Source organism: Panthera onca, chromosome B3 (genome assembly GCF_046562875.1).
Source record: "Panthera onca isolate mPanOnc1 chromosome B3, mPanOnc1 haplotype 2, whole genome shotgun sequence".
In the NCBI taxonomy this organism is placed as follows: Eukaryota; Metazoa; Chordata; class Mammalia; order Carnivora; family Felidae; genus Panthera; species Panthera onca.
In genome coordinates, this window is record NC_138344.1 from 120,036,708 (window position 1) to 120,062,800 (window position 26,093).

Consider the following 26,093-nt stretch of genomic DNA (forward strand, 5'->3'; position numbering starts at 1 on the left):
CTTGTCCAACCATCACCACCATCTAGCGCCATGACTCTACATCTTGTAGAACTGAAAACCGGACCACACAGTAACTCCCCATTCTCACCTTCCCCCAGTCCCTGGCAAGCACCTGTTATACTTCCTGTCTCTATGATTTTGACCACTCTTAAGTACCTCATATAAGCGGAATCATATAGTATTTGTCCTTTTGTGACTGGTATCTTATACTTAGCATAATGCCCTCAAGGTCCATTCACGTGGTAGCACATGCAGAATTCCCTTCCTTTTTAAGGCTGAATAACATTTCACTGAATGGTGTACCACATTTTGTTTATCCATTCATCCTTGATGGACACGTGGGTTTCTCCCACATTTTAGCTATTGTGCTTCTGAGCATGGGTGTATAAATACAGTTTTGCCTAGTGTTGGACTTCTTATAAGTGGAATCCTACAATATTCTTTTGTATCTGGCTTCTTTCAGCAAAGTGTTTTAGAGATTCATCTATATTGTTGCTTATATCAGTGGTTCGGTGTTTTGTATTGTTGAGTGTAGTGTTCTATACGAATATTCCCACAATTTGTTTATCCATTTTCTTACTGATGGGCATTAAGATTGGTCTAAGTTTTTTACTATTACGAATACACACTCAATGAGAATTATTATATAACTCTTTTTTTCATAACCATATGTTTGGGGGGGGGTATCTACTTAGGAATAGAACTGTTGAGTCATATAAATATTTTTTAATTTATAAGAAACTGACAAATGGTTTCCTGAAACTATTGTATCATTTTACACTCCCATCAGCAACGTGTGAGAATTCTAGTAACGCACATGTTCACCAGCATTTGGTATTGTTGTGTTTGATTTTAGTCATTTTATTTTGTTTTGTTTTGTGGGTTGTTTTTTTTTTTTGTTTTTTTTTTTTTTTTTTTTTGATGCTTATTTTTGAGGGAGAGAGAGAGCATGAGCTGGAGAGAGGCAGAGGGAGAGGAAGAGAGAGAACCTGAAGCAGCCTCCATGCTATCAGTGCAAAACCCAATGTGGGGCTCAAACCCACTAGCTGTGAGATTTGACCTGAGCCGAAGTCCGACACTCAACCAACTAAGCCACCCAGGCGCCCCTGATTTTGGTCATTTTAATAGACATAAAGTGCTATTTTCATTTTCCTGATGACTACTGATACTGAGAACCTTTTATGTGCTTTTTAATGTTTTATTGGCCATTCATATGTATATTTTTGTAAAGTATCTATTAAAATGTGTTATACATTTTAAAATTAGGTTGTCATTTTACTGTTGAAGTCAACAGTTAACGATAGGACTTTTTTATATGTTATCAATTAAGAATCCTTTCTTACATGTACGTATTGTAAATATTTTTCTTCAGGGCATGGCTTGCCTGTTCATTTTCTTAGTGATAGCTTTTGATGAGCAGAAATAATAAAGCCTAATTTATCAAAATTTTTAAAAGATTTTATTTCCAGTAATCTCTACACCCAACATGGGACACAAACTTACAACCCCCACATCAAGAGTCACATGCTCCACCGGTTAAGCCAGCCAGGTGCCCCTCAGATGTTTTCGCTTATGATTAGAGCTCTTTGTGTCCTAAGAAATCTTTACCTATGATGTGATGCCTGGGTACCTCAGTTGGTTAAGGGTCTGACTTCGGCTCAGGTCATGATCTTGCGGTTCATAGCTTCGAGCCCCACATTGGGCTCTGTGCTGAGAGCTCAGAGCCTGGAGCCTGCTTCAGTTTCTGTGTCTCCCTCCCCCTATGCCCCTCCCCCACTTGCTCTCTGTCTCTGTCTGTCTGTCTCTCTCTCAAAAAATGAAAAGACATCAAAAATTTTTTTAAAAAAATCTTTGCCTATGACAAGTTTACAAAAACATCATATTTTCTTCTAGAGGCTTTTAAGTTTAGGGGTCTGTAATCCAACTCAAATTTATGTTTATCTGTGGAATGAAGTAAAGGTTGATGTTCATTTTTTTTTTTTCGTATGGATATCCAGTTGTTTTAGCAGTATTTGCTAAAAAAAAATTATTTTCCCCATTGAATTCACTTTGGCACCTTGGTCAAAAATTAGTTGACCATATATTTATGGGTCCATTTCTGAACTCTTTATTCTGTTTCACTGACCTGTTTATTTACTATTATGCCTATGCTTCACTTTCTTGATTGTGATTTTTATATAGTGGCCTTGAAATCAGGTAATGTAAGTCTCCCTTTTCAAAATTGTTTTGACTATTCTAGATTCTTTGACTTCTCTATATAAATTTTAATATCAACTGGTCAGTTTCTTCAATAACAGCAAAGCCTGCTGGGATTCTTATTGTGATGGCATTGGATCTATAGATCAGTTGGGGGTGGTTTCCAGTTCCGGTTGTGGCTGAGTGAGTTTTTATCCAATCAGCCCACTGGATGAAACACAAAGTACAACAACCTGAAGGCAGTGGAGGGTAAACAGAAGCCAGTATTTGGAAGAAGGAATGGAAATTTGGAGGAAGGGAACTGCAAGAGGTGAGCTTTCTCTTTGTTTTTCAGTTATTACCTTTTGACCTGAGGGCAGGCCATGGTTTGCAATTAGAACTTACATGGCAATCCAAATTAACTGGCTTAACAAACTGGAGGCTGAGGTTTAGAACAGCCACCTGCTGGAAGAATGAGAGGAAAACCCTGGAAACGAGGCAACCATCTACTGCAAACTATACAGTTAAATCTAAAAGAACTGAACATAGAGCCATGGCCCATGGAAGGGAAGAAAGAATTGCAGGTGGAGTTTAGCCAAATTAGCTGCCTGCTTAAAACACACACACACACACGCACGCACACGCACACGCACGCGCGTGGTCTTTGGAGCAATATAATACAATCCATTATCTATAACATTTCACAGTGTCCAGGATACAATGTGAAATTCTTCAACATATGAAAAAACAGGAAAACATGACCCATTCTTAGAATGAAAGATAATCAACAGAGACCAGTCTTAAGAAGGCTCAGATGATGGAATTAATACACAAGGATTTTAAAGTGGCTATTATAACTATGAACCAAGATGTATAGGAAAATATGCTTCAATGAATCAAAGATAGGAAATCTCAAGCCAGATTTCCAGATAGAAACTGTGGAACTAGGAAAGCAACATTTGAAATGTAGAATAAACATCTTAACAATATTGAGTCTACCAATAGAAGTTAACCATCTGACTCTTGATTTTGGCTCATGTCATGATCTCACAGTTTGTGAGATCAAGCCCCATATCAGACTCTGCACTGACAGCACAGAGCCTGCTTGGGATTCTCTCTCTTCTCTCTCTCTGCCCCTCCCCTGCTTGCTCTCTATTTCAAAATAAATAAATAAACTTAAAAAAAAAGAGAATTGTTAAAAATATAATTGCATTTTGTTTATGGACCTTGATTCCTGTGCTACCAATATTTTTATAAAATTCATAAGGTTTTCTGCGTAAACAATCACATCTGTGAATACTGGCAGTTTTTTTTTTTTTCCTTATGACATTGGCTATGTCTTCCATTACTAATTTTTTTATAAAAGTTTTTTTTTTAATGTTTATTTTTGAGAGAGAGAGAGAGTGCACGCAAGTAGGGGAAGGGTAGAGAGAGGGAGACACAGAATCCGAAACAGACTCCAGGCTCTGAGCTGTCAGTACAGAGCCTGATATGGGGCTCAAACTCACAAACTGTGAGATCATGACCTGAGCTGAAGTTGGACACTTAACCGACTGAGTAACCCATGCACCCCTTCCATTACTAATTTTTAATTGAAGTAGTGAGAAAAAACATCCTTCCTTTATTCCTGTTCTTAAAGGAAAAGAGTTCAGTGTTTCACCAATAAGTATGATGTTAACCATAGATTTTTTTATAGAGATACTTTATTAGGTTAGGAACTTTCTTTTGTTCCTAGTTTACTGAGAGTTTCTGTCATGAATGGGTGTTGCATTTTGTCCAATGTGGTATTTCATCTAATAATATTCTAATATGATTTTTCTTCTTTATTCTTTTAATGCAGTGAATACATGATTGATTTTTACATCTTAAACCATTCCCATGGTAAATATCACTTGGTCATGATACGATCTTATTTTTTATAGGAGATATTTTTTTTTCTTTTAATTTAGAGAGCATGAGTAGGGGAGAGGGCCAGAAGGAGAGAGAGAGAGAATCTCAAGCAGGCTCCACACAGAGCTAGATCCCACGACCCTTGGATTATGACCTGAGCTGAAATCAAGATTTGGGCAGTCAACCGACTGAGCTACCCAGGTGCCCCGGGGGTAGTTTTTTTTTTATAAAGGAGATAGATATAGGTTGATTGATTTTATTTGCTAATATTTCATCAGAGTCTTTTTGTGTATATTCTTGAGGCCTATTGGCCTGTAATTTTCTTGTAATGTCTTTCTCATGTTTTTTGTGTCAGAGATATGTTAACATCATAAAATGAGTTGGGAAATTTTCCCTTCTCTCTTTTGTTCTGAAAGATTTTGTGAAAGATTGGAATTATTTCTTTAAATGTTTGATAGACTTCACTAAAACCATCTGAGCTTAAAGTTTTCTTTGTAAGATGGTTTTTGATTATAAGTTAAATTTCTTTATATACCTATTTATGTAAAGAGAGCAATTTAGACTTTCTCTCATTGTGTCACTTTTAATAAGTTGTATTTCCAAGGATTTATTCACTGAATTTTTGGCATAGAGTTGTTCATAATATTACTTTCTGTTTTTGTTGTCTATAGACTCTATGATATTCTTCATTAATTTTTTATGTCCTTTTATTCTTTAAGATCAGCTTGTTTGGAATTCATCAACTTTTAAAATCTTCCAAATAGCCACCTTTGATTTTGTTGATATGCTCTGTTTGCCTATTTTCTATTTCACTGTGCTAAAAGATAAACTGAAGTGTATTAAAATTTTGAAGAGCTCATTGGAGCAAACATTGATTTTTAACTGGGCAGTGACAAACTGAAAATGGTTAGGAGCAATCTATCAGGGGGAACTAAGGGAAAGGCTTTCTTTTTTTTTTTTAATGTTTATTTATTTCTGAGAGACAGAAAGAGACAGAGAGTGAGCAGGATAGGGGCAGAGAGAGAGAGGGAGACAGAATCCGAAGCAGGCTTCAGGCTCTGAGCTGTCAGCACAGAGCCCGATGTGGGGCTTGAACCCACGAACCATGGGATCATGACCTGAGCTGAAGTTGGACACTTACCCGACTGAGCCACCCAGGCACGCACCCCCCCCCCGCCCCCCCTTTTTTTTTTTTAATAGAGCAGACTCCTAAATAAAGCAAGGAAATTATTTGATTACCTGATTGACTATAGCTGAAGCAGTTGCCTTATTTGGGAAAGCCTACTAGGCTGTTTGTGATTGGTTGTTCTTAATTTCATTTTCTCAGACTTGAGTGCACTGATGCTGGCTTAAGTTTTGGTTTGCTTATAAAGGCTGCCAAGGCATTAGAGCCACCTCAGTCTAATGGCCTCCTTGTTGACTTCTGCTTTTATTATTCTATTTTTTATTCTACTTACTGTGTGTTTACCTTGCTCTTATTTTTCTAGCTTCTTAAGGTGAAAGCTTAGGTTGTTAATTTTCACGCATTTCTTTTCTAATAAAGACATTAAATATTATAAGTTTCTAATTAAGTACTCTTTTAGGTTTTGTTCAATTGTGTTTTCATTACCACTCAGTTGAATACATTTTTAAATTTTTCCTGTGATTTCTTCCTTGACTCATAGATTATGTAGAAGTGTGTTGTTAAATTTCCAAATATTTTGGAATTTTCTAGATATCTTATTACTGATTTATAATTTAATATTCTAATCAGTGTACACTCTGGATTTTAGTCCTTTGATTTTTTTTTAAAGGTAATTACCATTTATTTTTTGAGGTTCCTTTGATTTTTATTGAGACTTATTTTATGGCCCAGCATTTGGACTATCTTCATGAATGTTCCGTGTTCACTTGAAAAGAATGTGTATTCTGAAGTTACTGGATATAGTTTCACATAATTGTCAAATTGACTGAGTGGGTGGAGAGTGTTGTTTAAATGTTTAAGTCTATACTGGCAGGGTTTTTGTTTGGTTTTGGTTTTTTTTCCCAGCACTTTAAAATACCTGTTCATTGTTTTCGGGCCTTTGTTTTCTAATGATAAGTCAGCCTACCATTAGCATTGTTGTTCACTTGTGGATAATATTTCTACCAGCGCCAACCAGCACCCCACCACCCTGGCTGCTTTGAAGTTTTTGTTCCTGGTTTTTAGTTTTCAGCAATTTGACTATCATGTGCCTGGGTGTAGATTTCTTTGTACTTGACCCTGCTTAGGATTTGCTGAGCTACTTAGGTCTGTAGGTTAATGTCTTCCATCAGCATTGGAAATTCTCAGCCTTTATCCCTTTATAGATTTCTTCTACCTCATTCTCTCTCCTCTGCCTTCTGGGATTCCAATTTTATATATGTTACATACTCTCCTCTATTGCATTCAGTCTGTTGTTAAGCATTTGGAATGAATTCTTCCTTTCAGATTGTATATTTTTTCACTTCTAGAATTCTTGTATGGTTTTTTTTTTTTTAAGTAAATTTCATCTCTCTATTGAAATTCCCCCATTTGTTCAAATATGTTGCCCACCTTTTATACTTGACCCTCATACATATTTCTCATGGTTATTTTGAAATCCATCTTTGGTAAGTCCAACATCTGTGCCGTCTTGTCAGTGCCCTTCTATTGACTGTTTTCTCTCCTGGGTCACATTTTCTTGCTTCTGCGTGTCTTTTACAATTATTAGTTGTATGCTAGGCATTTTCTGTAAAATCAGAGTCTTAAGTAAATATTATTTACCTTCCCCCCTCTCCCAAAAAGACATGCTTATCCTTTTCTCCGGTTGCTAGTGTGTGGGAGAGGGGTGGGAGGAGAAGGGGGTGAGCCAATCTAATTGATAATTAAGCTGGGTCTGGACTTTGTCACAGCCTTTGTTAGATTCCAGTTCATCTCTGGCTTCAGATGTTTGGAGAGCCGGATGGGAGCACCAGTTAAGATTCTAGAGATCCTTTTATGCTTTACAGTCATGTAGCCAGCTTTCTGAACTGTGAGAGGTGTCTGCTTTTCATCCTGTATGTCAGCTTTTTGGGTAACTGAAGAGTCCTTTTCCGGTCGTGCTCTCTTCTCACCTGTCCCCAGGCTGTATCGCAACAGGTCTGTGGTTCACAAAGTGTAGTTCATGGATCTGGGGGTCCAGGGGGGATCCTCAAGACCCTTTGAGGAAGCCAGTAGGATCAAAAGGTTTTTCACAGTAATGCTAAGACATTTTTTTGCCTTTTTCACCACGTTGACATTTACACATGTTGCAAAAACAATGGTGTTTTTGTAAAACTCTTCATGCCTTAGCAGAAATTAAGGCTGTGGCACCAAAGTATAGTAGCAACCATTGTAATCTTTACCACCAAAGTATTTGTAGTTACAAGAGTAATGCCAGTGCTACTTAAGAAAATCCTTGTTAAGCAGTAATAATTATTAAATCTCAGCTCTGGATTACATATCTTTTTAATGTTCTGCCTGATGAAATAGGATGCACACATAAAGTTCTCCAGGGCCCTGTGTGATAGTCGTCTCAAGGAAGGGCGCTTGTGTGACTGAGTCACAGTCCAAGGTAGCCGCTTCTTATTCCGGCCAGCACTGCTTTGTACTGCTCGTGGGAGCCCCACCCTTCCCTGTAGGATCTTCAGCATTTACCACACATGTACTGTGTGCTATGACTACTTTGTTTGGGACTGAGAATGTACAAAGAGAATGTAACCTCTGCTGTCTTTAACATCTACACATTCTGTAAAGTGCCATAGAAGTAGATGGATATTCTTTCTTGTGAAGAAACAGTAAGATTCTCCCCAGAAAGCACTTCCTTCATGGCTCTACAGTGTTTCTCATTAGAAGCATTGGTGGCATTCTGAGCAGACATATTCTTCCTAGTACACGACTCTTCCCTGCGTTTTTAGACGTTTAGCACCCTTGACACTCTCCCCCCGCCCCCCCCACCCCCCCCCCCCCCGCCTATTGAATGTCAGCAATCCCCCACCCCCATTATTATGGCCTTTAAAAGCACACCCACACACTTCCCAACCCTCAAGAAAGACAGGGGCATCCTTACCTGTACATGATAGCTCAAGTTTTGCTGCGATTGGGTGAAGGAGCCCGGGGAAGTGGGCTGTGGGGGTCACACTCTCTGTATGACTGTCACATTTCTGTGCCCCATTCTTCCCCTACAGTCTTGTGACATCACATGATTCTCAGAAAATCTTGACGCTGAAAGCCTATCTTCATGGAGAGTGTAATTGCCTGGTGAGGAGATCTGCTTTGCTAAAAACCAGTGTGTTTGAGGGGCGCCTGGGTGGTGCAGTCGGTTAAGCGTCCGACTTCAGCCAGGTCACGATCTCGCGGTCCGTGAGTTCGAGCCCCGCGTCAGGCTCTGGGCTGATGGCTCGGAGCCTGGAGCCTGTTTCCGATTCTGTGTCTCCCTCTCTCTCTGCCCCTCCCCCGTTCATGCTCTGTCTCTCTCTGTCCCAAAAATAAAAATAAAAAATGTTAAAAAAAAAAAAAAAAAAAAAAACAACCAGTGTGTTTGATAGATCACCTCCAAGTTCCTTAGAACCAACATCCATTCTTTGGAACAGCTATTAAAGCAAAGGGGAAAGTCTAGCCCTTCAATGTATATTGGCTAGAGGTTGGGGGGGCGTTCTGCAGGAGGACAGTTATGGGGAAACATTTAGCCCTCATATGCCACAGTGCAACATAGAAAGTGAGATGAAGTTCTAAGTAAATTGGCTAATAAGAGAGGGTGATGTTGAGAAAAATTTGCCATATTGTTGCCTATTAGCTACATATCTAGTAAAGGGAAATACAGCATAGTTGACTCTGAATCTTTGAATTTGAGTCCAATGTTAGACATTCTGAGCTTTTCCACAGCTAACTTTCTTGGCTGTACAGATAACATGAAACTCTTAGAAGTTATTTTCAGGGACTCTTTGCACTATTATATTTTAGTATTGAGCAAAGAATAATATAAAAACTAGAGAGAACAATTGAATCTCAAAATTTTGATGGGAGTAGAAAATATATTACTAGTAGACTACAATGAATTGAGGTTCAGGAAAATGGGATGGAATTTTGGATGGGAACAGAAACTATTAGATGCCACATAAAGGAATATACAGATAACGGAATCTCAGGGAAGGCCCAGAAGAGAGTGCACCTGGCCTCCTCCAAGTCAGCCATTGTACAACCTGCGGCCTACAGACCCCACACACTTGTGCTTTAGTTGGAAGATACAGCGGCCTGAGTACCACCCACTGGCGCTCCAAGCAAGCGAGCTTCACCCGGCATCACCACGTCGCCCTCCACGGCTCAGCGCTCCGGTCCCCACCCAGTGGTGCACTGTAAAAATTCCTGCCTCTTGGCTAAAAGTTCCTCCTTGCTTGAGAAAGTTTCTTTTGTGATTTGGAGAGTGGATTTATGGTACTGAGGAGATTAAAAGCAGCTTCTGCTGTGAAAGTTTATGACGTTGCAGTCTGTTCACAGTTTGCAGTTGGATGAGCAAACCTCCTCTCATCCTCAGTCTTACTCTTACGTGATCTCCTCTTGCCTGCTGTCCTACCCCTAACACTCACAGTCCCTGGTGGTCTCCATGGAAGAGGGCCCTGTTACAGATTCTGATTTTTGATGCACAACAAGCAGGCGTTAAAGTAAATGCCTCCTAGGAATATTTGTTGTTAAAGAAGCTTTCAGAAAATAAAACCAACCTAGCCTGCCAGTGAGATGATTTCTGACTTAATAGTTATAACGTAGTTACAAAAATCCTTTAATACCTAATTCCCGAGTCTAGGTTGCTGCTCGTGGCCAGAAACTTCTAGAACCAGCAAGCCAGAGTGGAAGGAGAATCACAATTGGTGTATTTTTTGACTTTTGGTGCAGTTACCATAAACAGTAGTTTCCTTCTAAATTTGAATATCTGCCCTAATTGATACAGAAATCTGAAGGTTAATCCAGCCAGGCAGTTCCTGCTGTTTCATCTGTATCTTCCCGTGTTCCTTTGTTCACTGGATCAACCCACCCTTGCCCCCACCCTTCTCTTCCTTTCTACCTGGAGGCCTTTCTCCACCCACCATTCCTTCCATTCAGAGCCCGTGCACCTCCCCACGTTTTCTTCACTAAGCTTTCCTCTCCCCTCACTAATGAGAAAGGAGATGACACATGCCTCTGGCCCCTCCTTTCCTCACCCCTTAACTCCTGTTTGACTCCCATTCAGCATTTCACTTTGTGAACAACGTGAACATTCTATCTGCGTATTTAGGTACGACTCCTTTCTCGTCAGTCATTGGCCGCCACACTTCTCCATACCTCTGGAAGCCCCTTGGGAAAGACCGCGTCGTTTGAACTATGTAGAGTAGCACACACACCGAGGGGTCACTGAAGATCAGATGTCATACTCGGAAAAATTCATAAATAAGCCCTGAGCATTTGGGTACTTTTCTCCAAGAAGATTAGCCAAAAGCGTGTAATTGTGGAACTGAACTGTGGGAGCCAAACTGTGGGAGGAGATGAGCAAGGGATGTGACATATCAGAGGTGAGATTATGTGAGTAGAAAACCTTTCATCCATGGGCTTCGGGATACATTATGCAGACTTTCCCTTAACTAGGTATTTGGAAATCTCTTTGAGAGAGGCAGAGACTCCAAAGCAGCCCCCTGAAATGAGGAAGCTGTGAGGGAGAACACAGACAAGAGAGGAGCCTGGGCTTCTGGATTCAGCAGACATTCCGCTCTGTCCCCTCCCCCAGGGTTCCGTTGGGGTCACTAGGAATCAGGTTATAAATAACTAGGTGGCCCATAGGTCAGGCCTCAGGAAGGTCGGCATAACCTTACCCCAGCGTTGCTGTGACTCTGCCATCAAAATGACCATTAATGCCAAAGGAAATTTGCAGAGGAAATAACAGCGTGATGATTTAAGTCACTGTGAATATTTCTCTTCAGTTAGGCACTGTTTCCTTTCCTAAAGCCCCGTTAATCAGGTTTGGGGTAAGGTTGTTCACAACGAGATTCTTCATGTTTCTTCTGTGTGCAATTTTCTGGTCACTATACTTCAAAAAGGAAAAAACAAAAAAAAAAAAACCACAGGGTAATTAAAGAAGGTCCAGAGAAGAACCAGAAGTGAGTGAAAAGGGCTGCCAGATAAAAGACTGTTGTAAAAACTTTTTTAAAGGGGACCTTTTTTAAAAATGTGGGGCAATATATATATCCTAAAATGTACCATTTCTGTGCTACGATTCAGTGGCATCTCGTACATTCACAATTTGTGCAACCATCACCACCGTCTGTCTCCAGAACTTTCTCATCATCCCAAGCTGTAACTCAGTACCCATTAAACAGTAAGTCCCGATTCTCCCATCTCCCCAGCCCCAGCAACCACTGTTCCACTTTCTGTCTCTATGAATTTGACTCTTCTAGGGACCTCGTATAAGTGAAATCCTGCAATATTGGTCCTTTTGTGACAGACTTCTTTCACTTAGTATAACGTCCCCAGGGTTCATCCGTGTTGTCTCTTGTGTCAGAATCTACTTCCTTTTTAAGGCAGACTAATATTTCGTTGGAGGTATAGACCACATTTGTTTATCCATTCATCTGTTGATGTTTTCACCGTTTGGCTACTGGAAATAATGCTGCTGGGAACTTTGGTGTACAAGTAGGCCCTGTTTTCAATTGGTGGGGGGGGGGGGGGGGGTTATGCCTAGGGGTGGAATCACTGAATCACATGGTAATTCTGTGTTTGGCTTTTTGAGGAACTGCCAGAATGTTTTCCACAGGAGCTACATCATTTCACGTTCCCACCAGCAATGCACGAGAGTTCCGGTGTTTCCTCATGCTGGCCAGCGCTTGGTTTTTTTCCATGTATTTGGTTTCATTTTTAATAATCACCCTCCTAATTAGCATGAAGTGGTATAAATGGGGACTTTTCTACCTGGAAGAAACAGACCGAGAGGGCAAGCAGAGGCCTGTAGTTATGAAGACTTCAACTGGGATATATACAGACATGGTCACCAGAATCTAAAATGTGGGGATCTGGGCAAGGAAGAAGGTCAGAGTTCTTAACGGACAGCATAGCATGGGTACTGAACAGTTCCAAAGGCCACCAGCCCTCCTCCTTCCTCATGTGTCTGACAGGCCAAACATCTGCTTGGCTGGGGACCCTACTGAGGTAAATTTAGAATAATGAAAAACCTGTCTTCTCAGACCAGTTATCTTATCTCATGATGCACACGTAAGCTCACTAATAGGTGGTTAAGAAAAACCATGACTTCTGTATAATTAACCCCTGTTCTTTTAAAGTTGATGGTTTAGAAGATGATTGTGCCTCTGTTCCTACCTTAGATTCAACCAGCCGTCCTGCATTTGAAGCTTCCTGGGCCCACCTTGGAAGACCTTGTGGCCGTCACAGGGGACTGAAATTACTATTTTAATTACTTAACCTTCAACAGATACTGTAGACTGACCATGTGCCCCGGCCTCAGGATAAGTGCTACGAAGAGAGTGGAGAACAGAGCGGGCCCTGTCTTTGTCCTCATGGAGCTGTGGTTTAGTGGGCGAGTCAGATGATTTCTCACACAAACAGATTTGTAAATTCCAAGCTATGTTAGCCCTGTAAAGGAAAAATACCTGTGATATTTCTCTCTCTTCCTTTAGGTTGTTCACACAACCACTCTAAGAGCTCTGCTTTCTTTTCTCTTCAGGAGCCTTCAAACAGGTGGCTTTGCCTGGGAGGGAGAGGTAGAGAACAACGCATATAGCAAGGCTACAGGGGTTGTCCCTCAGCACAAGTATCACCCCACAGCGGGCAGTTACCAACTCCATTTTGCCCTGCAGCAACTTGAACAACAAAAACTTCAGTCCCGGCAGCTTCTGGACCAGAGTCGAGCCCGGCATCAGGTAATTCAGATAAGGCTTTTCCATATGCTAGTATCTTTCTTCTACAGGGGTGGAAGAAGGTCAATGGGAAAGGTAGGAATAGTTTCCCAAAAGTTTACCTACACCAGTATGGCTCGCGTGGCTCTTGGAGAACCTACTCCAAGGGAAGAAACGTGCTGAAGCCTTGATGTTGGCTTTGGCAGGAGGTGACACTGAACCAGGTGTGACATTTTCTTCCACTTGGATATTTCTCTACAAAAATCTCTGTTGTAGCATTGCCCCTTTCTGTTGCCTGATGGTCGTTCAGTAAGCTCCCAGCGGGTCTAATTTCCACATACCTAAAAGCTAGCATTTGAAGCAACTTTTTTCCTAAATGTACTATTTCTTTGGTACACCCTTGGTATACATAAGCACACATTAATCCTTCATAACTTACCAAGATTTTCAAGGTGTAAATAATGTTTCCAGTTCTTTTCACAGGAAGGAGTCGTAAGTTAAGCTGTTGGTCTTCTGGCTTGACGGTACACAAAACAACGTACCCGCAAAAATGTAACGGTATACACAAAAATCCTCGTTGTCTTGGCCTTTATGCTCTAGTGAAATACCATTTTCCTTCTATCTGTAGAATGGCAGACACTCCCGAGTATATGCGTGAGAGAGCTGTGTAAGTGAACTGTAACTGAATTGTGCTGGTGTGTTAGTATGGCCCAAACTACAGGGAAAGACCATCTGGAGTTAAGTTTCTCTTGATCATTTCAGGGCCATCTTTAGAATCTGTTACTGTGTTCTGCATGTTGTGTTGGGCTATCTCAGCACTGATTCCATGAGCTTCTCTTTTATTTGGCTATGTGAAGAAATATATCAGTTTGATCTCTTGTTATTTGCTCTTATAAAAATGTAGTACATAGTGTGCGTTAGTTTGTGCAAAATTAATATTCACTTAAAGACAAAAGCACCATTTTCCAAAGTTTTCCCCCCCTCTAAATAAAACAATCATCATGATGCTCTCTATCTTAATTTTTTTTTAATTTTGTTTTTCAGTTTTTAAAATCTACATCCAAATTAGTTAGCATGTAGTGCAACAAAGATTTCAGGAGTAGATTCCTTAGTGTCCCTTCCCCATTTAGCCCATCCCTCCTCCCACAACCCCTCCTGTAACCCTCAGTTTGTTCTCCATATTTATGAGTCTCTTCTGTTTTGTCCCCCTCCCTGTTTTTGTATTATTTTTGTTTCCCTTCCCTTATGCTCATCTGTTTTGTCTCTTAAAGTCCTCATATGAGTGAAGCCATATGATTTTTGTCTTTCTTTGACTGACTAATTTCGCTTAGCATAATACCCTCCAGTTCCATCCATGTAGTAGCAAATGGCAAGATTTCATTATTTTTGATTGCCGAGTAGTACTCCATTGTATATACGTATACTACATTTTTCTTTATCCATTCGTCCATCGATGGACATTTGGGCTCTTTCCATACTTTGGCCATTGTTGATAGTGCTGCTATAAACATGGGGGTGCATGTGTCCCTTCGAAACAGCACACCTGTATCCCTTGGATAAATGCCTACTAGTGCCATTGCTGGGTCATAAGGTAGTTCTATTTTTAGTTTTTTGAGGAACCTCCATACTGTTTTCCAGAGTGGCTGCACCAGCTTGCATTCCCACCAACAATGCAAAAGAGATCCTCTTTCTCCGCATCCTCACCAACATCTGTTGTTGCCTGAGTTGTTAATCTTAGCCATTCTGACAGGTGTGATGTGGTATCTCATTGTGGTTTTGATTTGCATTTCCCTGATGATGAGTGATGTTGAGCATTTTTTTCATGTGTCGGGTGGCCATCTGGATGTCTTCTTTGGAGAAGTGTCTATTCATGTCTTTTGCCCGTTTCTTCACTGGATTATTTGTTTTTTGGGTGTTGAGTTTGATAAGTTCTTTATAGATTTTGGATACTAACCCTTTATCTGATCTGTCATTTGCAAATATCTTCTCCCATTCCATCGGTTGCCTTTTAGTTTTGCTGATTGTTTCCTTCTCTGTGCAGAAGCTTTTTATTTTGATGAGGTCCCAGTAGTTCATTTTTGCTTTAGTTTCCCTTGTCTCTGGAGATGTGTTGAGTAAGAAGTTGCTGTGGCCAAGATCAAAGAGGTTTTTGCCTGCTTTCTCCTTGAGGATTTTGATGGTTTCCTGTCTTACATTTAGGTCTTTCATCCGTTTTGAGTTTATTTTTGTGTATGGTGCAAGAAAGTGGTCCAGGTTCATTCTTCTGCATGTCGCTGTCCAGTTTTCCCAGCACCACTTGCTGAAGAGACTGTGTTTATTCTATTGGATATTCTTTCCTGCTTTGTCAAAGATTAGTTGGCCATACGTTTGTGAGTCCATTTCTGGGTTCTCTATTCTGTTTCATTGATCTGAGTGTCTGTTCTTGTGCCAGTACCATACTGTCTTGATGATGACAGCTTTGTAGTATAGCTTGAAGTCTGGGATTGTGATACCTCCTGCTTTGGTTTTCTTTTTCAGATTGTTTTGGCCATTTGGGGTCTTTTCTGGTTCCATACAAATTTTAGGATTATTTTTTCTAGCTCTGTGAAGAATGCTGGTGTTACTTTGATAGGGATGGCATTGAATATGTAGACTGCTTTGGGTACTATCAACATTTTAACAATATTTGTTCTTCCTATCCAGGAGTATGGAATCTTCTTCCATTTTTTTGTGTCTTCTTCAATTTGTTTCATAAGCTTTCTATAGTTTTCATGTATAGATTTTTCACCTCTTTGGTTAGATTTATTCCTAGGTATTTTATGGTTTTTTGTGCAACTGTAAATGGGATCGATTCCTTGATTTCTCTTTCTGTCGCTTCATTGTTAGTGTATAGGAATGCAACCGATTTCTGTGCGTTGATTTTATATCCTGTAACTGCTGAATTCATAAATCAATTCTGGCAGTTTTTTGGTGGAATCTTTTGGCTTTTCCATATAGAGTATCATGTCATCTGCGAAGAGTGAAAATTTGACCTCCTCCTGACCGATTTGGATGCCTTTTATTTCTTTGTGTTGTCTGATTGCAGAGGCTAAGACTTCCAATACTATGTTGAATAACAGTGGCGAGAGTGGACATCCCTGTCTTGTTCCTGACTTTAGGGGGAAAGCTCTTAGTTTTTCCCCATTGAGGATGATATTAGCGTTGGGTGGTTCATATATGGCTTTTATGATCTCGAGGTACGCTCCTTCTATCCCTACTTTCCTGAGGGTTTTTATCAAGAAAGGATGCTCTATTTTGTCAAATGCTTCTCTGCGTCTGTTGAGAGGATCATATGGTTCTTGTCCTTTCTTTTATTGATGTGATGAATCACATTAATTGTTTTGCAGATATTGAACCAGCCCTGCATCCCAGGTATAAATCCCACTTGGTCGTGGTGAATAATTTTTTTAATGTATTGTTGGATCTGGTTGGCTAATATCTTGTTGAGGATTTTTGCATCCATGTTCATCAGGGAAATTGGTCTATAGTTCTCCTTTTTAGTGGGGTCTCTGTTTGGTTTTGGAATCAAGGTAAAGCTGGCTTCATAGAAAGAGTTTGGAAGTTTCCCTTCCATTTCTATTTTTTGGAACAGTTTCAAGAGAATAGGTGTTAACTCTTCCTTAAATGTTTGGTAGAATTCCCCCGGAAAGCCATCTGGCCCTGGACTCTTGTTTTTTGGCAGATTTTGATTACTAATTTGATTTCCTTACTGGTTATGGGTCTGTTCAAATTTTCTATTTCTTCCTATTTCAGTTTTGGTAGTGTATATGTTTCTAGGAATTTGTCCATTTCTTCCAGATTACCCATTTTATTGGTATATAATTGCTCATAATATTCTCTTATTGTTTTTATTTCTATTGTGTTGGTTGTGATCTCTCCTCTTTCATCCTTGATTTTATTTATCTGGGCCCTTTCTTTTTTCTTCTTGATCAAACTGGCTAGTGGTTTATCAATTTTGTTAATTCTTTCAAAGAACCAGCTTCTGGTTTCATTGATCTGTTCTACTGTTTTTTTGTTTCGATAGGATTAATTTCTGCTCTAATCTTTGTTATTTCCTGTCTTCTGCTGGTTTTGGGTTTTATTTGCTGTTCTTCTTCTATCTCCTTAAGGCGTAAGGTTAGGGAGTGTTTCTGAGATCTTTCTTCCTTCTTTAGGAAGGTCTGGATTGCTATATGCTTTCCTCTTATGACCGCCTTTGCTGCGTCCCAGAGGTTTTGGGTTGTGGTGTTATCATTTTCATTGACTTCCATATACTTTTTAATTTCCTCTTTAACTGCGTGGTTAGCCCATTCATTCTTTTTTTTTTTCCTGGAGTTTAAACTTTATTAAATGAGTATAGAGGACACTCAATATTACGTTAGTTTCAGATGTACAACATAGTGATTCAATAAGTTTATACATTATGCTGTGCTGATCACAAATGAATCTACCATCTGTCACTGTATAATGCATCATGATTTCATTCACTGTATTCCTTAACTCTACCTTTTATTCCTGTGACTTACTCATTCCATAACCGGAAGCCTGTATCTCTCACACCCCTTCACCTATTTTGCCCTGACGCCCCATCTTCCTTCTCTCTGGCAATCATCAGTTTGTTCCGTGTTTATAGGTCTGGTTCTGCTTTCTGTTTATTCATTTGTTTTTCTTAGATTCCACATATGAATGAAGTCATATGATATTTCTCTTTCTATGACTTATTTCACTTAGCATAATATCTTCCAGGTCCATCAATGTTGTCACAAATGGCATGATCTCATCCTTTTTTATGGCTACATAATACTCCACTGTATATATGTACATGTGTGTGTACCACAGCTTCCTTATCCATTCATCTATTGATGGACACCTTTAGGTTGCTTCCATATCATTATTGTTGTAAATTATGCTGCAATAAATATAAGGATACATATATCTTTTCAACTTAGTGTTTAGTATTGGATCATATGGTATTTCTACTTTGAATTTTTTGAGGGACTTCCATACTGTTTTCCATAGTGGCCACACCAGTTTGCATTCCCAAGCCCATTCATTCTTTCGTAGGATGTTCTTCAGTCTCCAAGTATTTGTTACCTTTCCGATTTTTTTCTTGTGGTTGATTTCAAGTTTCCTAGCGTTGTGAGCTATCTTAATCTTTCTAACTATCATCCAGGTCCAGACATTTTATTATTTTGATTTCATTCATCACTTGCTCATCTTTTTCTATGCTCATGTACTCTATGTATTATATTAACTCAATGTAATTGAGAAATTGTAACTCTAAGCACTTGGGAAGTAGTTCTGTAGGTCTGTTTTTCTAGAGGAAAACCCAGCCTTCTTACCTGGAAAGCATGGAGTGTAGCATCTCATTTTGATCACCGTGTTGCCCTCCGTCATGTAGAAATTCCCTCCTTTAGAAAGTCTTTGGGATAGACAGTTTGCATTTTCACAATTGTAGATAGAAATGTGTATCTTAGATTTTTTTTTAAATCTATGTGCATTTCTTAAAACTCTTAAACATCTGAACTCCCCATCATTCAGATACTTGAGAATGCCAGCTTAATCAGATGCTGGAGAGGGGAGGCATCGAAAATAGCTTTATTTCTCTTATGGGAGTATAATCAATGAGCTAACAAATATAGACACTCGGTCCCTTTTGATGCTTCCATGCCTTGACATGGTGATAATGTTTAAAAAGGGAGAGGAGGGGGGGATTGTAGGGCATTGAAGTTTGAAGGGATGAGAGACAGTTTTTACTGATTTTCACTTTTAGAAACTGCTTCATTTAATAGCCCTTCTCATTCTTTTGATTAGCTTCCAACAACTCACATTCCTTTGAAAATTCAGAGTACTGCTATTTTTGTGTGGATTTTTTTTTCCAGTGAGGATTACACTGGTTTAGTTTCACTGAACTATGAAGTATATGGAAAAACATGTTTTTTAGAATCTGTCAGAATATCTGTCTTAGGGAGGAGTCAGAACTCCCAAGAAGGGAGTTATCTTGTGTCTCCTGGAGAGGGAACAGAAAATCATTCATCATAATTTTATATATGTTTATAACATCATTTATTTCTTCCCCCTGTTCTTCTAATCCATAGTTGATTTAGGGAAAAATGAGTCAGGATGAAGTTCTGGGACTGTGGGGAGATCTCAAGAAACTAAGTTCTTAGCTTAAAGAGTTTATAACTAAGAAGATAGCAAATAAGATATTAAATGTTCTCACATGAAGGATATTTAGTAATTTAGAGTACATCATTTCAGAGGACATGAAGAACACTCCACAGAAGAAGCAAAGCCCTTCTAGATTTTAAGCCTCTTCTTGTAGCCCAGCTTATGGCTGTGTGAGGCTTGACCATTATAATTATCACCACATTGTTGATGGAAACATGGTTTGCATTCTCAGTATGTGCTGTGTTTCTATCCTTGGGTTAACCTATTAGATGGTTTCTTTGACGAACTCCTTATGCTTTGAATTCATTTTTCTAAAGTGTACGTAGCCACTGACATAACTAACAATTTGATTAATTGTCTATTTGAGAGTAGTGGGTAGAATTGAAATCTAATTTGCTTAGCACGTTCACAAAAGATACCTGTCTATGGAACAGGCTGTTAAAGGAGGCCTTTACATTGGATTGCACTCTGTCGTACCGATTTGCACTGATTATGTGCGTGGTCTGTGCCTCTCATAGTGATTCCCTAAAAACGTTTTGGTTAAGATCATGCAACCTTTCTTGCATTACATGCAGAGGAGGTTCTCCATCCTTTTCTGCACTTAGGTGGCCAGCTTATTGAAGGTATTGATTTCAAGAAGGCAAACTCTGATTCAGGGTATGTTTGGAAATGACATCTCTAACATTCATGCCGAGGAAGCTTTGATCTTCATCTCTGTCTATCTCCGCACTCATGAACTGAGAAATTGTCATGCACTGAATCCACCTCAACAAAAACCTGGTCCTGTAACCTGGACGTGGAAGAGGAAGTCACCTGGAGCCACTGGCAGGGTTTCCAGGGACTGAGGTGCAAGGAAGTAGGTGTGATCCGGTCCATTGGATAGAGACCGTGATAAACAAAGTAAGACAAAATGGAAAACATGCACTTTTACACACTGATGAGTAAAACCAGCAGTTGTAAAAAAGAAACCATTCTGGGGCGCCCGGGTGGCTCAGGCATTAAGCGTCTGATTCTTGATTTCAGCTCAGGTCATGATCTCATGGTTTTGTGAGTTTGAGCCCCATATCGGGCTCTGCACTGACAGCACGGAACCTTCTTGAGATCCTCCCTCTCTCTCTTCCCCTCCCCTGCTCACGCTTTCTCTGCCTTTCTCAAAAATAATAAGGAAAAAAGTTAAGGCAAATAAAAATTTAAACAGAAAAAAGAAATCATTCTAAGTCGGAGCAGGGGTCAACAAACTTTTTCTGTAAATGGCCAGATAGTAAATACTTCAGGCTCTGTAGGCCAGCATCTGCATGGCCACTCCTCCACTTTGCCAGGGTAGAATGAAAACAGCCATAGACAACATTTAAGTGAATGAGTGTGGCTGTTTTCCAGTGAAACTTTATTTATAAAAACGAGGGGCAGGCAGGACTTGTCTTATAAGCCGTAGTTTGTAGACCCCCAGTTTTGAGCAGTGGGACCACCTGGAGGGCCTGTTTTTAAAACACTGATCGCTAACCCCACCCCATTTCTGAGTCAGTAAATTTGGAAATGGGGCTCAGTTATTTCCATTTCTAACAGGTCCCCCTGGTGATGCCTGGGGGGACCACGCATTGAGAGCCATTGAGCTACAGGGAAAGAGATGGGAAATGTCTCCTTCCCAGTTATTTGTTTTCTGTCCTTTGGCAGGGAGATGGAATATGTTAAGACTTGGTGTTGCCCTTATAAAATTTCAGGCAATTATTGTTTTATAGGAACTTTGTTTCCATCTTTTTCGCTCCATCTGCCAGTCTCCTCATAAATACGTTTTCCAAACTTGAAAGCCTTCTTGCGCATTTTTCTTATCAGGGTACATTCTGCTCAGCAGTCTCTGCTCCCAGGATTCACATTTTATGGGGGACGAGAGATAAGTAATGGGACAGATTCCTCCCTCTTTGTTTTTCCTCATAATAGCCAATACTCAGTCAGCACTTCCTGCGGCCCAAGCACTATTCCAGGTGCTTTACGTATATTGATTCATTTAACGTGCACTTCAGGGTGGTTGGAGAAGTGACGGAATCCTGGGAGTCTCGGGATGGCCACATGAGTCTGTTACGTGCTGATCTGGGCCCCACTGTGTCTTCTCTCTAGTCTGCCCTCGTTGCTTCCCACCTCCTCCTCATTCTGGCTTCCTGCCTCTGAAGGAGAAGGATAAAAAACTTTTCTTTCAGCTGAGTCGGGGGACTTTCTGGGGCAGCAGCGACTGCTGGTGACATCAGCATGAGTAGCCCTCGGTGCTGGGGGCTGTGAGGAGGGCCGCACCGGCTGTGAGGCCCAACTGGCCTGATTCTAATTGCCGACATTGAGCTGATGTTATTCTTGGCCCAGGACAGAGCGATTACTCAGTAGTTTCTGTTAAAGTGATCCTTTGTTAAACTTCTGCTCCCAGCCCCCTTCTCCTTCCCTCCCACTCTCTTCTCTGCCTCATCCAGACTGAAAAAAGCCCAAAAAGCAGAAAACTTAAGGACATTTTGATGGCCAAGGCAGAATTGCTGAAACTTCTTTGAACGACAGAGGGACGAAAGGGGGGATTTTAAATACATCTGGATTTTTCACTGGTTCCGTTCTTGTTCCAAAGCCCTTCCATTTTTAGTAGACTTGATTTTGAACATAGTGAGGCTAACTCAAGGTACGAGAAAATGGTGCATCCTGAATTCCTGTCACCCTTCCCCTCCATCTGTCCTTGACTTCCCCTTTCCCACCAGACTCTGTCTTGCCAGACTCCCCTAGATGCAGTAGGGGCCGGCGGAAGCTACTGTTCCTATAACAAGTTGTGGGGGGAAGGGGTGGGCAGCTCTGGGGGCATACCGAGGGGTCTTTCAGTATGCTAATAACACCTTGGGTGCCGTGTGTCATGAGCCCTTTGCTGACGGTATATGTGTGCATGCATCACCTCACAGGTGTGGAAAGGATTCCCATAGAAGCCCAGCCAAGTCTTGTTACACTGCTCCTGAAAGTCCATGGCATGTGTCTAGAAAAATTCTGCTCTCCCCTGCAGGAATGAATAGTGTTTCTCCATTACCTTCAGCTGCTGTGTGTTTGTTTTGTGGGGGAGGGGAAAGAAAGAGAAATTCAGCAGGCACCCGGGCTTTTCCAGGAAGCCAGCAATAACACCCTCGCTCCTCAGCATGGCACGAAGAGAGCAGGCAAACAGGCTGACTGTGCAGGGGGAGTCTTTCCACGTCCTTCTAACAGTATCCAGGAGGAGGGGTGGACTAGGGGTATTTAGGGGGAAGAATGTGTGCACGTGTGCTTAGGTTTCTGGAGCATGTTGGCCTGTATGGCATAATCTACTGTTTTGTTTTTGGGGGGTTTTGGTTCCATTTTGTTTATCCTTCTGACTTTTATCAGGAACTCATACAACACTTAGTTTCTAGATGATGATGATGATGATGTAGATGATGATGATGATTGATTGATTGGTTTTCCTAGAACCATTTGATTTAGTAGATTTTGCCAAGCCAAACTCTTTTCTTCTTGTCTAATAAAAATACGTTGAAAATATGTGAAACGATACATGTAAAACTACATTTAACTGTTTTGGAAATAGATCCTCTGAACGGACTTTAGAGTCAGATAATCTTCAGTTTAAATCTTGGTTCTGTCCTTTGGGGTGTCTGGGTGGCTCAGACAAGTCAGTCAAGCTTCCAAGTCTCGATTTCAGCTCAGGTCATGATCTCACAGTTCATGGGATTGAGCCCTACACCAGGCTCAGTGCTGACAGCGTGGAGCCAGCTTGGGGTTCTCTCTCTCCCTCTCTCTCCCTCTTCCCCTCCCCTGTACTCGCTTTCTCTTTCTCTCTCTCTCAAAATAAATAACATAATCTTGGTTCTGTCTAGCCTATGACTGGGACAGGTTATTCAAACTTCTTGGGACCTCGGTTTGTTTATCTCTAATATGGAGATGATACTATATAGACGTGGGTTATCATGAGGATTGTATTTCTCAGGATGTTATCATGTGCCAAGCACTGAACCAGGAGTTATATTTGTATTATTGCATTGAATCCTCACAGTTGCCCTCTTATTAGTCCTATTTTAACAGACAAAACAGAGCATCACTTATGTGACTTTCTCAGGGTCACGTAAACAATAAATGGAAGGACTGGGCTTTAACCCAGGTATGCAGGCAGGTGTAGCATCCAGCCTCTGGACCGACATGCTATATGGCACCACCCTCACAATATATTAAAGCATTCATATATTTTGTATATATTGATCTATATGTATTATTACATGAACTGTTAAGTAGCAGTGTACTTAGAACAAGTGTACTTATTGGCACCTATAAAACCGTGCTTGAAAAGTTATCTTCAGCTATTGGAACTAGTCTGCTGCTGTTCACATACACTGTCATAAGAGAGGAAGGTCTGCTTTGTAAACATATTTAAACTCGGATCTAGACATTATCTCAGTTATCTCAGATTCTTAAATGTCTTAAGAAGGTGTTCCTGGGCGGAAAACTCTTGGAAATGCCCATAATTTACCTTCTTTGTGCTTTTATTAGTTAGTAATAGGGTTAGGGACTACTGAGTTGTGCGGTATCCTGAAATATGTTCTAGAAGTTTGAAGATATGGAGCACTTGTGTGGGCTGTTATTAATAACATGGGAATTACCTCTCCAGTTATCACTTTGTCCTTTCCACCCTGTTATTGTCACTGGTCATAGTATTTTAATTTTATTTCTATGCTGGTGTTTTTGAGAAGACTGCTAGGACACATGACAGGTGTCTACAAATGTGACTACCGTAGATGATACTTTTGCATGATTAATATTACGCTTCCTTTTTCAACTCCATATAAATCTGATTCTTAGTGCATTATTATAATATAGATATCAGTTCATTAAGCTGATTCATCACTACTGGTAATAGAAGTCCCCTGAAAACCACCGGGCAGTTTTCTAAGCTGTTGCTAGAGTAGTATCCCTCTGCGATCTTGGAGGGAGGAAGGTGAGGGGCAGGGAAGTGGACGCAGAGTGAGTGCCTCCTGTGTGCTCAATGTAGCATTATCTCTATCCTACTGAGGAGGGAATTCAAAGAGTTTAAGCATGTTAGACAAGGTTGCATAGCTAGCTAATTGCAGAGATAATATTCAAACCAGGTCAGAAGACTTCCAAAGCTCTTTTCCACTCTACCTACCTCTCTCCCTCTTGAGAGAAGTGACCCTTCGTTTTCTTCTTGTTTTACACATGTATCATGAGTCAGTTAAGACATTCCAAATTTATTGTTGTTGCTGCTACTATAGACCCAAACACACAAAATCTGAAAGAAAGGCTCAACATAATGAATCAAAGTACAGAACTGTGCTTGGTTGTGAGAATGTTAAAAGGCAACTGTTCACCTACCAGCTGCTTGGAATCGGCCTTGTTTGTTGTATGACCTTAAATGTGTTTTTACTCCAGTTGCCTGGTGACCAGTTTCATTCCCCGCCCTTACTCTGTCACCTATGCTTTGTTTGTGTTTGTCTGTGGGCATATGGGGGACTCACAGCAGTAACTGTGTGAGCTGATGAAAAACCTCATTCCTAAAGATACAGAACCCCACCCATCTGAAAAGGATGCCGCGCAGGAAGAAGCGTGGATGACAGCAAGTCCTGGGCAAGATGCACAGTAGGTCAACCATGTGAGATTCTGAGCCAAATAAAACAAACCGTACGTTTGAAGGCAGAGACAGATTAGATATTTATGAATTCTGAATTTAAAGTTGTAAGGGAACTTAGAGATTGCCTTACCTGATTATTTCATTTTACTCATCAGATGTCAGACACAGACACATTATCAGGAGAACAAGAGCCCTGATATAGAAGAATTCCCTAAAATTGCTAGCCAATAAAAGATAAGGGACAGTTGAAAATGATGCTGTGAATTATCCTTTTTTAACCAATTGAACTCTTGATCTGGGGTCATTGCTGATCATTTGAGATTATCTTTACTTATATACATACATACATACATACATATATACATATCTTTACTTATATACATACATACATATATACAAACTTATGTTAACTCTTAAAATAAGTAAGAAAAATTTGCTTGTAGACATTTTTTTTTCAAGCTTTCTTTCTTAGAGTAAAGCTAGTGAAATCTGGGTCTTTCAAATGCATCTGATGAAAATTGGACACATTGCTAAGTTTGCTTTAGATTTGCTCTGGAAGGGAAATATGATTTCAGCGGATTTGCTTTAAAGGGGAGTCAGCATAGCATAAATAAGGAAGGCAGCATTGTATAATGAGCTCTGAAATCATCCTCTTCCATGGGCATGGACCCCCAGCTGACTACTTAGTAGCTGTGCCATCATGGACAAATTATGGAACCTTTTGTGCCTTGGTTTCTTCCTCTGTATATGGAGATGACGATGGGAGCCACCTCAATGGTTTGGGAGGATTAAATGTGATAATTGCATGTAAAGTGTTTAGGACGATGTTGACCCATGGTAAAAGCTCAGTAGAAATCCATAACTAGTTTTTCATTATGGTAAAAACACATAGCACGAATTTACCCTCTTAACAATTTTAAGTGTATAGTACAGTATTGTTGACACTGTATGAACATTGTTGTATAACAGATGAATGACACTTTTTCATCTTGGGTTGAAACTCTGTATTCATTGAACAACTCCCTGTGTTCCCCTCCCCCTGACTCCTGGCAACCACCATTCTACTTTGTGTTTCTATGAGTGTTATTACTTAGATACCTCATATAAGTGGGATCATATAGTACTCATCTTTTTCGTGACTGGCTTATTTCACTTAGCAGAATATTCTGAAGGTTCATCCATGTTGTAGTATATTACAGGATTTCTTTCTTTTTTGAAGACTGAATGACATTCTACGATATGTATATACATTATCTTTATCCATTCATCTATTGAGGGGCATTTAGAATGCTTCCACATCTTAACTGTTGTGAATAATGCCTCAGTGAACATAGGTGTGCAGATATCTCTTCTATTATGTATTATT

At 40.2% G+C, this 26,093-nt stretch overlaps 1 protein-coding gene across 18 annotated transcripts in view; it reads left to right on the top strand.

Annotated features, from left to right (window-relative positions):
* Nucleotides 1-26,093, top strand: part of TTLL5 (tubulin tyrosine ligase like 5) — a 286,889-nt gene that overhangs the window by 182,268 nt on the left and 78,528 nt on the right. For 16 of the 18 annotated variants that reach the window (XR_013556016.2, XR_013556017.2, XM_078447986.2 and 13 more), the window contains one exon: nt 12,765-12,960. The exons of 1 other annotated variant lie outside the window; for it this stretch is intronic. Coding sequence is in view for 15 of the 17 variants with exons in the window: in XM_078447986.2 (XP_078304112.2) it covers nt 12,765-12,960 (196 nt within the window). In the remaining 2 variants the exon portion in view is untranslated. Of the gene's footprint in view, nt 1-8,250; nt 8,405-12,764; nt 12,961-26,093 lie in introns of those variants that run through there. One more of the 18 variants, XM_081795971.1, reaches the window with a different exon arrangement.